General features: G+C 46.6%; 1 protein-coding gene across 3 annotated transcripts in view; it reads left to right on the top strand.

Annotated features, from left to right (window-relative positions):
• TBC1D9B (TBC1 domain family member 9B) overlaps positions 1-13,199 on the top strand; it is a 220,481-nt gene that overhangs the window by 46,574 nt on the left and 160,708 nt on the right. For all 3 annotated transcript variants that reach the window (XM_078653543.1, XM_078653542.1, XM_078653541.1), the window contains exon 3: positions 12,485-12,603. In XM_078653543.1, the coding sequence (XP_078509669.1) occupies positions 12,485-12,603 (119 nt within the window). The remainder of the gene's footprint in view (positions 1-12,484; positions 12,604-13,199) is intronic.

The raw sequence follows: 13,199 nt of genomic DNA, 5'->3' as shown, positions 1-13,199 counted from the left end.
CAAAAACTGAGTTTCTCCTAATCTCTAGGGGATTCGGATACTCGTGAATCAGATCTTAATACTCTTGTCCAGTCACTTGTGCATGGTAACTCTCCCTGGACTGGATTTCCAAAAGTTAAAGCAGTACTACATGTTGCAGCATGCTTAATCTTTGGTACAACAAGATATGCCCACATTATACCAGAAACCTAACTCTCTAGCAGCTTCTCATTAAATCAAGATTCATTTGTAAAACAGTGGACTTAACTCATTGTGCCCCTCACACTTCAACTCCCTGATGCTTGGCATCAAAGATTATCTTGTAGTATTGGTACTCCCTTAGAGCTGGTACACTGCTTCTTGAACCCCGGTTATTTAAAAAGGAACTCAAAATAGCTCAATCCTTTTCAGGTAGCACTACCATTATGTGGAACTTTTTACCCCTGGTCCTACAAACCTCTACCTCACGGTCTACATTCAAGACAGAACTGAAGACTCTTCTAATCGGGCCCAGCTGCGCCTGTCCACTCTAAGGTTGCCTTATCTTGGACTACTCCACCATAGGGTATAGGGTACTCTCCTGTCACTTTCTCACTTTTCGTTTAACTGCTCCTTCTTTTCTGGGGGTGAGTGTCTGAAAAGTTTCAACACTCCGTCCATGATTTCCTTGCGTTTGCTTTGTTTGCTCTAAGTTGGCAAGGTATGCCCAGACGTGGGTCCCTTGCTCACTTTGCCACTGGATTCAAGCTAGCCTGGCTGATGAGGGCTGTTAGCCTGAAACCGGTCCCAGGATGCTTGTTTCCAGTCAAGACATGGCTTGGCAGTTCGGGCTGGACTGTTCCCAAGAGGCACAGGGTCAAGACTGATTTGCATATAGGTGTGTCTAAACTGGGGTGGCGAAGTGAGCTAAAGAATGATGATGGATTCAACCCAGATCTGTGACTTTGGGTGAGTGTCTGAAAAGTTTCAGCACTCCTTCCATCATCTCCTTGTGTTTGCCTTCTTTTCCTCTGACATACTACTCCCTTACTCTGCCCTTTCCTGTCTATGCCGAAAGCCGATCAATAGGTCCCTAGAAGTAGCGATGTTTCCTAAGTCCTGGAAACATGCCAAAGTTATCCCCCTGCTAAAAAAACGGCACTAGATGCGTCTCAGCCAGGTAACTTTCGCCCAATATCGCTGCTCCCATATCTCGCTAAAACCATGGAATCCTACGTGAACATCAGCCTGACCCAGTATTTGAAAGCAAATCCGATTCTGGACATGTCACAAAATGGGTTTCGCCCTAGACATCGCACCAAATCTGCGTTACTCAGTCACAGAGCAGTTACGATCTGCCCTGGATAAAGGCAGAATCACGGCTTCGATCCTGGTGGACCTGAGCGTGGCCTTCGACTCAGTCGCTCACAAGATTCTGCTCCACCGGCTTGAGGAGATCGGGGTCGGTGGCAAGGCCCTAGTCTGGTTCTCATCCTTCTTTACTGATTGGTCCTTCCAGGTTTCGGCCCCTCCATTCTCCTGTGTCCAACTTCTGCACTGTGGTGTTCCCCAGGGATCTACCCCGAGCCCTACTTTATTCAACATTTACATCCGCCCCCTGGCCATCATGCCCAAAGCTCGGAGCATCGCGCTTGTGTCATACGCAGATGACACCCAACTGGTGTTCACCTTCTCAAGTAATTCTAATCAGGATAAAGTGAAATTCCAAGACTACCTCATGGCCATTGCTGAATGGATGGCGATAACTGCCTCCAACTGAATTCCTCCAAGTCAGTAATGCTCCTGGTGGGTCGAAATACCCACCTATGTGCAAGCACTGGTGGCCTGCAACCCTTGGTACAGACCACCCTCCCTCCCTCTCCCACAAAACCAAAACTGGGGATCAAGAACCTGGGAGTTTTGCTAGACGTCGCTCTTTCCTTCGAGGAGCACGCAAGGACTTTGGCCGGCATCTGTTTTGGTCTTCTAGATGGCCTGAAGCCAATCGTGGAACTCTTTGACGCACCTATTTGGCCAGTGGCGGCTGGTGAGTCTTGAAAGTGGTGAGGCGTAAAAGTTTGTGATGAGTGGCTTGTGACGAACGAGCGCAGCGAGCGAGCCCGACAGCCACAAGGGAGATCGGGGGGGGGGGGGTACTCCCCCGAGAAAATGTTGAAAAGAAGAGCGGGCAAATGGTGCATTTTCAAGCATATTTGCGAAAGCAAGAAGGTTAATAAAGCAATTGTTAAATCTAGTTTTAACATCAATAATGTTCACTAATAGTACTGCAAATAATCTCTGTGACGACCTCACATTTCTTACTTGTGAAGTCCTGTTTTGATGTAAAATAAGCTTTTTATATGGATCTCTCTGCAGAGCTAGCTCTATACGGGAACCCATACCACCCGAGACTCCTGTGCACCGCTGGACTAAATGACTCTTTTTTTTTTAATTCCATTTGGGGGGAAAAGCTGGAACGATTTTTTCAGGCTACAGGAAAGCAAATATGACGATTGATATTTTATTCTCCCTACTAAGAACATTCCCATCTTCCGTCAAAGCCCTTAACTACCAGTCCAGAAAAATGAATGTTCAAATAACTTTGCTAAACACAATGGCAGTTTTCATATCCGGCATAAACTAGAAAGGAGCGCATTTAAATAGTCTCATAACGCGAGCTCTGCTGGCAGCAGAAACAATGTGCCCTGCTTGCACCTTCATTGACTGGAGGACCTCAAGATCACATTAAAATTGGAAAAGTCAACCAATAAGAACTTATCAGGGACACACTGGCTACTCAGTATGGAAATAACCCCCCCAAAACCCAGGGAATTACGTTTAGGAAAGTTGATAAATTAGTCTCCGAAGGTCACAGTGGTTACACCCCTGTACTTTCACCTATATAGCCAAGGAAAGTAACCCCCCACCCATTTTCCTCCCCTAGGGAGGCTATAAGTGGCCGCACAAACGTCAGGGGCACTGGGAAGCACACATGAGGCCCTGTTTACAGTAATTGCTTCCACGGCCCCTGCACGCAGCACAGCCTGCTGTGCAGTACAGTGCACATGGACCAGCTCTGCCTTTCACAAAGCCAGGCTAGGAAGATGCCAGTTTACCGTGGTTTACCAGTGCTCTGAGTCAGTTACCTTCACACGTGGCAGTTCCTGTGACTCAGCAGCTCACTTGTGCAGCGCCTACAGTGTCCAAGCTCCTTCACTGCACGCATCCAGTTAGTTCCTCCTCTTCAGCAGCAGTCAGGCTATTGGAAGTAAGAAACTCCTGGAATGACTCTAAATGATGGTGTGGAAATTGTTTTGGGGCACCTGGCACCCCTTTCTTTTTAGGGCTCGGCGACGTCACCACTTCGTCAGAAGTGGGGCGGAGCTGCGAGCCGTATTGTTAAGGGGTTTCTGGATCGTGCTTGAAAAATTCCTCAGTGCGCGAGCATTTTCAGTGCTTTGTTACCATCTTTATGGTGATTGGTCCTCGCGGTGCCGTGTTTGTAATACCCTTAACGCAATAGGCCATATATATTTCCAGGGGCATTTCCTGCATTTTGTCTGCGGTTACGAGCGCGGCAGTCCATAAATATCAATTAGGAGCTGTCGGGGTGCCTCGGTAAGTGAATCCAGATGGCCGGGGCGCGTTCACCATTCAGCAGTGAGTTTTGCGGGCGCGTGCGAGAAACCAGCAAATATGGTGTTTATAAACGTAAATGTTTCTTTATTCTTGTATTTTTTTTTATTTATCCGTGGACATTTACAAGTTGTTTAAAGTGAAGCGTTTACAAGGGCATATGAAGGACATCTGGACTTTGCGGTCACTCGGCAGAAATGTGCATTTTAGTTAAAAATTACCTCTGTAAGAAACGCCCATCTGTAAATTACGTGTCCAGCGATGGAGACACACGGTCAACTTTATTTACACAACACCGTGCATTTAAAATAAAATAGAAATGAAGGGCCAGTGGAAGCTCTCAGCGAAGTGTCATTTAAAGCAGCCCCGGACTTCTCACTAACATTGTCGGATGTTTCATACAAATTCAGGCCAGACGCCTCCCTTCTGCACTCGATGGGAATGCTAGGTACAGAACACCCCGCGAATATTTTCGGGGTGTGCAAGGAAATCGAATTTCACGCGCAATATAGCAGCCACCATGTGCTGCTGTTGGCACTCTCCCAAACAAGCACTAGTTAGTGTGTATCCCGTTGTCTGTGTAAAGCGCCACATGCAGCTAACAGCGCTTATAGCCACCTGGCCGTGTGTCACCAACCACCACAAAGTCGTCACGTGGCCATTGTGTGCGCGCGTTCTTCTCTTCCAATCAGCAAACACGAATAAAATAAACATTTCCACATGCCCTAGCAAGGACTGAAGACCTTGTCGTGCCCTCTGCTAATCTGGGATGAGTGGGCTGTCATATAAAGGCACGAGAGACGCCTCTCTGCAAACTCCCTATCAGTACAAAAGAATCTGGCACAGCCACTCCAATGTAGAGTTTAATGTGTTTGTCAAGCGCCTACACTAAACCGTATCGAGGCGCTCTGCTGTGGCAAGCTCTGTTAGACAGGATTTCGGAGCAGCGTGTCTAGGCCGGGGATTTTCCACCACAGATCATTGCCTTCCGCGGAATCGGTCTAATGGAAGTGCGACTAGACTACAGCTCCCACAATGCAGTTTTCCAGACTTTGTCAACGGTTGAGGACGCAATTGCGACTTCCGCGCGGACATGGTCGAAAGAAAAGGAACTGGGTGTCACGATCGTAACTACTATGGGGCTAATTAGCTCAATGTAAGTGCGGATCTGGTAGCCAGGGAGCTCCCCCTTGCATTGGTACGGCCCATGTTACATGGTACATTCCTCTATGATGGGACACAGCGTGCAGATGTCCGCCCTCCCCTCCCCTTCATGAATATGTATAGCAGGAGGCTTTAATTCCAGATTGTGATTGCAGATGCAGAGTGCAGATGCAGAGTGCAGATGCAGAGTGCAGATGCAGAGTGCAGGTTCAGAGTGCAGATTGTGAGTGCAGATTGTGAGTGCAGATTGTGAGTGGAGATTGTGAGTGCAGATTGTGAGTGGAGATTGTGAGTGCAGATTGTGAGTGCAGATTGTGAGTGCAGATTGTGAGTGCAGATTGTGAGTGCAGATTGTGAGTGCAGATTGTGAGTGCAGATTGTGAGTGCAGATTGTGAGTGCAGATTGTGAGTGCAGATTGTGAGTGCAGATTGTGAGTGCAGATTCAGAGTGCAGATTCAGAGTGCAGATTCAGAGTGCAGATTCAGAGTGCAGATTCAGAGTGCAGATTCAGAGTGCAGATTCAGAGTGCAGATTCAGAGTGCAGATTCAGAGTGCAGATTCAGAGTGCAGATTCAGAGTGGAGAGTGCAGATTCAGAGTGGAGAGTGCAGATTCAGAGTGGAGAGTGCAGATTCAGAGTGGAGAGTGCAGATTCAGAGTGGAGAGTGCAGATTCAGAGTGCAGAGTGCAGATTCAGAGTGCAGATTCAGAGTGGAGAGTGCAGATTCAGAGTGGAGAGTGCAGATTCAGAGTGCAGAGTGCAGATTCAGAGTGCAGATTCAGAGTGGAGAGTGCAAATTCAGAGTGCAGATTCAGAGTGGAGAGTGCAAATTCAGAGTGCAGATTCAGAGTGGAGAGTGCAAATTCAGAGTGCAGATTCAGAGTGGAGAGTGCAAATTCAGAGTGCAGATTCAGAGTGGAGAGTGCAAATTCAGAGTGCAGATTGTGAGTGCATGAGTGCATGTACAGTGACAGCAGAGTGACTGCAGAGACCGTGTGTAAGGGTGCAGGGTGCACATTGTGTGACACACACATACACCACACACACATAGCACACACACAAACCACACACCTCACTCTCTCAACACCACACACTCGTCACCACTCACCACAACACACTCACCACAACACACTCACCACCACACTTTCTCCCCAGGCTCACCCCCACAGACTCACCACCACACACTCACCAGTACACAGAAAACAACACACACAACACCACACCCCCAGCCGTCAATGAATGCTTTCACCATGCACAAACACCAACAACCACCAATGTACGCTTTCACCAAAAAAACCTCCACCATGCATCCGTGCCGCTAAACACCCACGCACACAACAAACAATGTCAGTGCAACTTTCACTAAACACACACACCAACAGCTGACAGTACACCAGCCACTCTTTCAATTGGCACAATCATCAGCAGCTGTCAGTGCACATTACCATATACAATGCCATTATCTCAAACTCAAACAAACCGAGACCTAATGCAGTCCTCATGCTTGTTTTCTTAGTTGTCGCCACGTGGTTTTGGAAAGTGGCCGCCAAGCTTTCCCTCATGACCAACCATGCTTGGTAATTGCACAGAATGCACGGTGACGTTGTCGCCCTGTTTCACGTTTTCAAGTTCTCATTGGAGGAGCCGCCTACTTACCCCCCCAGGCAGAGAACTATGGGGGTCTCTGCCTGCTGCCCTGCACACCTGTTGGTAGTCAAGCAGTCAACCCCTCATCCTGCCCCGGCAGTGGGACGGATTTGAAACGCATCACCTGTCAGTGCAAACTGGGGTCAAGAATGTATTAAACCGTGAGGCTCCTGCCCCAGCCATCCACAGCTCTACAAACATACCCGTTGTTTCGTATACTTTTGACATCACGAAGGTGAAGTGCCTTCCTGTATAATTACTCTTTATGCACTCCAATACGTGAAGTGTTTTTTAATAGTAAATCAGTGAAAACTTACCTTGCATTTGTAAACGGTACATGTGTGCACGTGTGAAAACCTATTCCATCAACAAAAAAACGGAAAGATACACACTACACAGTTAAATCTGCAATGTAACGCATAAAACGCCACGTCATCACTGAACAGTCACAAACTATGGCCCAGATATACTAACGGTTTGCAAAATCTCAGCTGGTATTTATTATCCAAAAGGTGCCCTCGTCTTAGCGCAAAACACCTTTGTGGTTTGCCTTGTTGGTTTTTATGTCAAATGAAAATAAATAAAACTTACCTTCTCCAGGCTGCCTCGGCTCCTGGCCGGGTCCTGATTTGTGCTTTTTCTCCTGCTCCAGTCCTCAACAGAAAGCCGTCCTGCCACCCACAGGCAGCCTCCCTCCCCTCCTTCAATCACAACGCTGCAATGGCAGCATTGTGATTGGTACGGCGCAGGAGCACCGCGCCCCAACCGAGCGCCTAATCGGAGGCCCTTTTCTCTATGTAGCCTGCATGCAGCCTACATATAGAAAAGGGACCGTGCGCATGACTGCTTTGGTCGCCCCAGGCCGACCAAAGCAGTCAGGGCCCACAACAGTGGGCAAGCCACCCTCCCTGCCCTCGACCAGGACCGGCCACAACCAGGCACTTCTGCTTTCTTGCAGCGGGAGAAGCAGAAAAATAAAATGGTAGTTTTGCCATTTTATGTTTCTGCTTCTCGCACTGTGAGAAAGTTTTGGGGTGACACCCTCGCGCCCCTATGGAAGAGCAGCCACTGTATTCGGCAGATAATCGTCCAATCCACCTTGTTGGCACGACTAGACTACTGCAATGGCTTGCTTCTTGGCGTCAACAAATCAGTAACTAAAAGACTGCAACGGGCACAGAATGCAGCTGCACCCATGCTTTTTGCACTACCTAAGCACTGCCATGCATCGGACCTTTTACGTTAACTCCATTGGCTATCCATCGAGCAGAGTCCTTTTTCCACGGTTACGCAAGTGAAGCACGGGGGGGCTCTCTTTTAGGGCACTTGCCCCAACCCTTTGGAACTCAATCCCTCTTGCCTCTCACTGCATGCAAGACCATTGGGCCTTCAGAAAAAAGATCAAGACATAGCTCTTCTCCTACCACTAGCCGCCTCGCCCTACCGTTCTGTCCGATTTAGCGCTGGGACGCCCTGTTGCTGGGGCAGCCATGCGCTCTATAAGTGCCCCTAACATAACATAAAACAAGCATTTGCATTTCAATAGGCCTCGCATTAGTAAAAGTTTGAGCTATTAGCATTGCTAATAATAATGCAATGCCAATAACTCAAACATTTAGTAATGCGAGACCTATTGCATTGCAAATGCTTTTTTTTCTATTCCTTTACTTTTGGTATAATCGCGGCACACGCGCTTTACTTATAACATTAAAAGTAAAGCGCAGGTGTCGCGATTATACCACAAGTTAAGAAATAGAAAAAAAAATCTATTTCTGTTCCTCTGGTATAATCGCGGCACCCGCGATTTACTTTTAATGGTATAAGTAAAGCGCGTGTGCCGCGATTATACCAAAAGTAAAGAAATAGATGTTTTTTTCTATTTCTTTACCTTTGGTATAATCGTGGCACCCGCGCTTTACTTATAACATCAAAAGTAAAGCGTGGGTGCAGCGATTATACCAAAAGTAAAGAAAAACAAGTGGCGCGCACGACACGCCTGTGTCTGGGCACGATCATTGCTCCTCCCACGGCCTATTGGTGTCTAATACGGGCTTGGTGTGCGTAATAAACACCAATAGGCCGTGGGAGGAGCTATGCACGCGCCTCTGGCCAATTGCGTGCAGTCTTTTACAATAAGACGCACGCAAAGGCCAATGGGGGAGCTGAAAAGGAAACGCACGAGCGTGTGCGATTTCTAAGTCCGCTCACATTCCCTGTTTTTCACCTCTCAAAATGCCTCACGCGCACTGCTGCGCAGTGCACCACGAGGCCTGAGGCCTGAGGCCTGAGGCCTGAGGCCTGAGGCCTGAAAAGGTGGTATTTAACTCACCCAACAAATAACCAACTCTGGGGTGTCGGATTTTAATGGATGTGCTAAATGCCATATAGTCCCTTGGAGCACTTGTTCTTGGACACTAACATTATTTCCCTCTAGTGGCCTCTAAAGACGTCTTTTGAAGGGAAGTGCAATGACTAGGCTCATCCAAAACCTCAATCTTTCCTATAACTCCTAAAACATCTGTGGTTGAAAATGGGAAATATTTAATTTGGAAAACAGCGTCAGAAAATCACTAACTTAACAAAAGAATTTCAGTAAGAGGTTCACTTTACCCAAACTATGAGACCAGGTTTAACAAACTACTGACATGTAACTGATATTAGAACATTGGAATGTTGGGAGCTCCATTGAAAACAATGGAGTGCTCCGGACTTACAATGTCTGGTATAAACCTGGAGCTCCAACATTCCAATGTTTCTTTGTTCACAGCTCTGGCTGTGAACAAAGGCTTCAGGGAGCCTGAGGGGATTCCAATCCCCTCACGCTCCCATAAGGCTTTGTTCCTTTTTGTTAGAACATTCTGCCACTAGAGGGCAGAATGTTCTAATAGCCTTATATCCCTTTGTAGCTGGGCAATACCGGCTATTAAAGTCTCTCTCCCTTCTTAAAGGCCCTCACCTTTGGCTTGGGCCTTTAACGCTGGAGAGGGCCTTTAATAGCCGGTATAGCCCTCTACGGCGGGCTGTAAGGCTATAGTATAATATTCACATACTTCTGAATGAGGAGTTGCTGAACCCATGTTCGATTACAATTTCTGGTTACCACACAAAAAAACCTTTCCAATGCAGACCTATTTTATGATGATTCTTCATTGTTATAGTAAGATATGGGTCATTAAACCATATTCTGAACTATATATAGAGAGGAATAATGCATGGATTCAACGTTCAAGAAACCTTTTGTAACTAGATCTAGCTTACTTCATAGAAAGCCATACTAAATTGCCAGTGGAATATATAGGTGAAGGCCTCAATTTATACATGCATATTTCTTAATGTATTCATTGTTTTTATCAGAGCAAAGGAGAGGGTGACAATTCGAATATAGTGCTTATAAAAAAAAGGTTTGTAGCCCTTTTTAGGTCTCGCACCTGACGATTACACCGCTAAAGCGCTGTCTTGCCTGTGAGACCTATAGTCACCGGCTCTGCTTTCCAGGAGACAGAAGATGGGCACGCGCAGCATGCCGGAATTGGATCAGGTCGTGCGCGCGAATTCGTGCTGTGAACATCGTGCCTGAATCCGATTAGGACGCGCACTTGAACACGCACTCCTACTGTGGCATCAAAGTTTGCGGCACTGTGATTACGGGGGGGGGGCTCTACGGGATCGGTGGCACCGGCGACGGACTGGAGCAAGTGGCGGATGGGGCAGCAGGCAGTGGCGTGGGTGCGCTCACCTGGACGGGGGCCAGCAGGTGAGCATCCCCTGTGGGTTGAAGTGGGGGCCCTCTCCCCGGTAGGGGATCCTCATGGCCTCCTAGCCTCCTCTCTCCGCTCGGCTTCTAGAGCAGGCAAAGGGCATTGAGCACACTTCCTGCTCAGGAGCTTCCAGCTGACACGGGAGGAGGGTGGGAGGAAGCTAGAGGCAGAGGAGGAGCTGGGGGAGGGGACCTCAGTGCTCCGCCGCCCCCTGCCCCCACCTCCACAGGCGCCATGTGACTAAGGGGAGGAGGAAGCACGTGCTGCCGCTTCACGGCCTATGGGAGGGGAGGAAAATAGAAGGCATAGAGGACGAATGCTGCAGTCAGAGCCAGAGTGACCGGAGTCAGCAGACAGGTTCTGTGTCGCTACCAGGATTGGCTGTGCAGCTAGATTTCAAGGTTGACACTCGCGGCACTTACTTTACAAATTAAGCACTGGTCAACTTACCACCCTGGGCTTCGAGACGCTCTGGCACCTCACCATTGCTGGGGCATTCAGGGTACATGCCATGCGGTCACAGCCTAGGCCAGGGATGCGCATGCGCAGGGCAGGTGTGTGCACTGGTCATACATGTGAGGCCCCAGGACACATATGATGTACCAAGTCTCTCGAGCGCTCAGACGAGTGCACCAACATGCTACTGGTCAACTGCAGCTCGTGCTGCGAGGCTGCACCAGGGAATTAAAGTTGGTACAATGGCGCACAATCACAGTCCAAAGTAGCACAGCGGAAATGAAGAAAACTCTAAAAGGTTCAAGTGTTTCATGCACATCCTGTGACTTAGCTTGAATTATATTTATTTCATCATATACAACACTTCTTGATATTTCTATCGACATGAATCAGTCACAGCAGAATTCTAACACTCTGGTTCCCAGGCATTTCAGACCTCCTGTCCATCAGAGGAATATTCTTAGAACAAAAAAACAAAAATCAGAAATGTCTACCTGTGCGGAAACGAGTCATAGAGCGAGACAGCCATCTACATGCATCGTGAAAAACACACCTGCTGGTAAAGGTTACCCACAACTAATTGTGCCAATAGGTGACATCGAAACCCACACCGAACACGACACAACCATATGAAAAATAAACTGAAAAGACCCATCTATGTTAGGAAGAGGCGAGCAAAGGTGCCGGCGACATCTCATACCCAACGAATTGTGTTATCTGTAATGAAATGTATGAAAACTACGTATAGGGCTAGGAAACAAACCCGTCGCACCCGGATGGAAGACACATGAATGTCCATTGCAAGTCACACACGAGGGCTCCAAAAAGAACGGATAAAGTAAGCAAAACTCAAACTTTATATATGTATAAAGAAATCCAGGACAGGACAATAGGTCACGCATTTGCGAGAGTTTAACCTATTGACATTGTAATTGGCAATGCCTTTTATTTACGTTTTATAAACCAACACATAAATAAAAGGCATTGCCATTTACAATGCCAATGGCTCAAACTCTTAACAACTGCAAGACCTATTGCATTGCAAATGCTTGTTACAATTTTGACTGACGTTTTATTTCTAAAATAGCTGTTTTTTTTAAATATTGAAATTGTCTTGCGGATACCAATCTTTCTTAATAACCCCTTTGCCTACCTTAATGTCAGCTGTCACATACTCTTAAACCTGTCTCACTTAGCTTGCCAGGGTTGCTGTCCCTTCCGTTTATGCATCCTAACGACCAGGGACTCCCTCACAAATGCACCTTCTAAGTCCACCCTGTTTCCTGGTCCTCTGCTTTTGCAATATTAGACCGCTTAGTTTAAGGCCTGCAGAGTACATATGCAGCTAACAAATTCAGTCCAATAAATGACTGCTAGTACTGACCTTTTTTATTTTTTCTAGCGTTGGAGAGATAATAGAACTGCCACCTGATGACAGGGTGGGCTACATTCTCAGCCTAAGTTGCCCATGTTGATGTCAATCACCTTGTTCATAGATACATCTTCTGGGCTCCAGTCATTCCTCTTTCCTTTCTGATGTTTTTCTTTCCCTAATCCATAAGTGTAAGCAGAGATTGAAAATCAGTAGACCGATCACATATGTGGGTAACTTTTAAAATGTGTGCTGCTTATAACATCTATGTTTTCCACTCAAATAAAGCAAGTTCTCTGCATATTTGGATTGTCCCTACGAATGAGTCTGTGGAAATTTCTTGTTTTCCATTGTCTCCCAAACACTCGCCCACAATGTGACATGTTTGTTAGGTATTTTGTGCTTAACTTTACAGAAGAGCTTGCCATGTGCCTTTTCCACATCCCTTCCTTGATCTCACTATGTGTTTGGTTTCTCTCACCCCACCCATAGGCTCATCGCGTAAGGAGATCACAGCTCACTGGGAATGGCTAGAGAATAACTTGCTTCAAACACTCTCCATCTTTGACAATGAAGATGACATTACTACCTTTGTGAAAGGAAAGATCCAAGTGAGTAACAACTTAGCAGGGGTGGTAGGGGGCTCGGTGAAAGTGATGGGCGGATGCCCAATCGGGAATATGCTGTCCATCATCTAGAATGGTGGGAGGGTTGACCTGCGAGTCCGTCAAGAAGCTTAAACCCCTTAATCTACAAACACGTTCCAAAATTCAAATTGTGTGGTGAATCATGCCTGAACTTATTACACACGTATGGTATTTTTTTTCATTTCCATAAGTTTCGTAAAGTTATATATTTTTTGTTGATATTGCTGTGATTTTTACTCATGTAGTTATTGTATTGTAAATGGAAGTCTCAGGTACTGTTTCAGATTAATTCATCATACCATTTTCTCAAGAAAAGTGAAGTGGAGCAATATACGTTTCCATCATTGTAATGTAGAAAATAAACTAATGACTCGCCTGGTGTTATAGAGGTACATGTAATGCTAAGCCGGTTTTTCTGTGTATTCATTTGTGATTTAAAAGGTGCCACGGGTAGACCACTTTATACAGCATCAATCTATTGTTTCATCTGTAATCCTGTTTACATTTATTGCACACATTATTCTTTAGTTGCAGTACTAAATCAAACCATAATTTACCAG

This window comes from Lissotriton helveticus, chromosome 7 (genome assembly GCF_964261635.1).
Source record: "Lissotriton helveticus chromosome 7, aLisHel1.1, whole genome shotgun sequence".
NCBI lineage: Eukaryota > Metazoa > Chordata > Amphibia > Caudata > Salamandridae > Lissotriton > Lissotriton helveticus.
The sequence above is the reverse complement of the archived record's forward strand: the minus strand, read 5'-3'. Positions and strand labels throughout refer to the sequence as shown.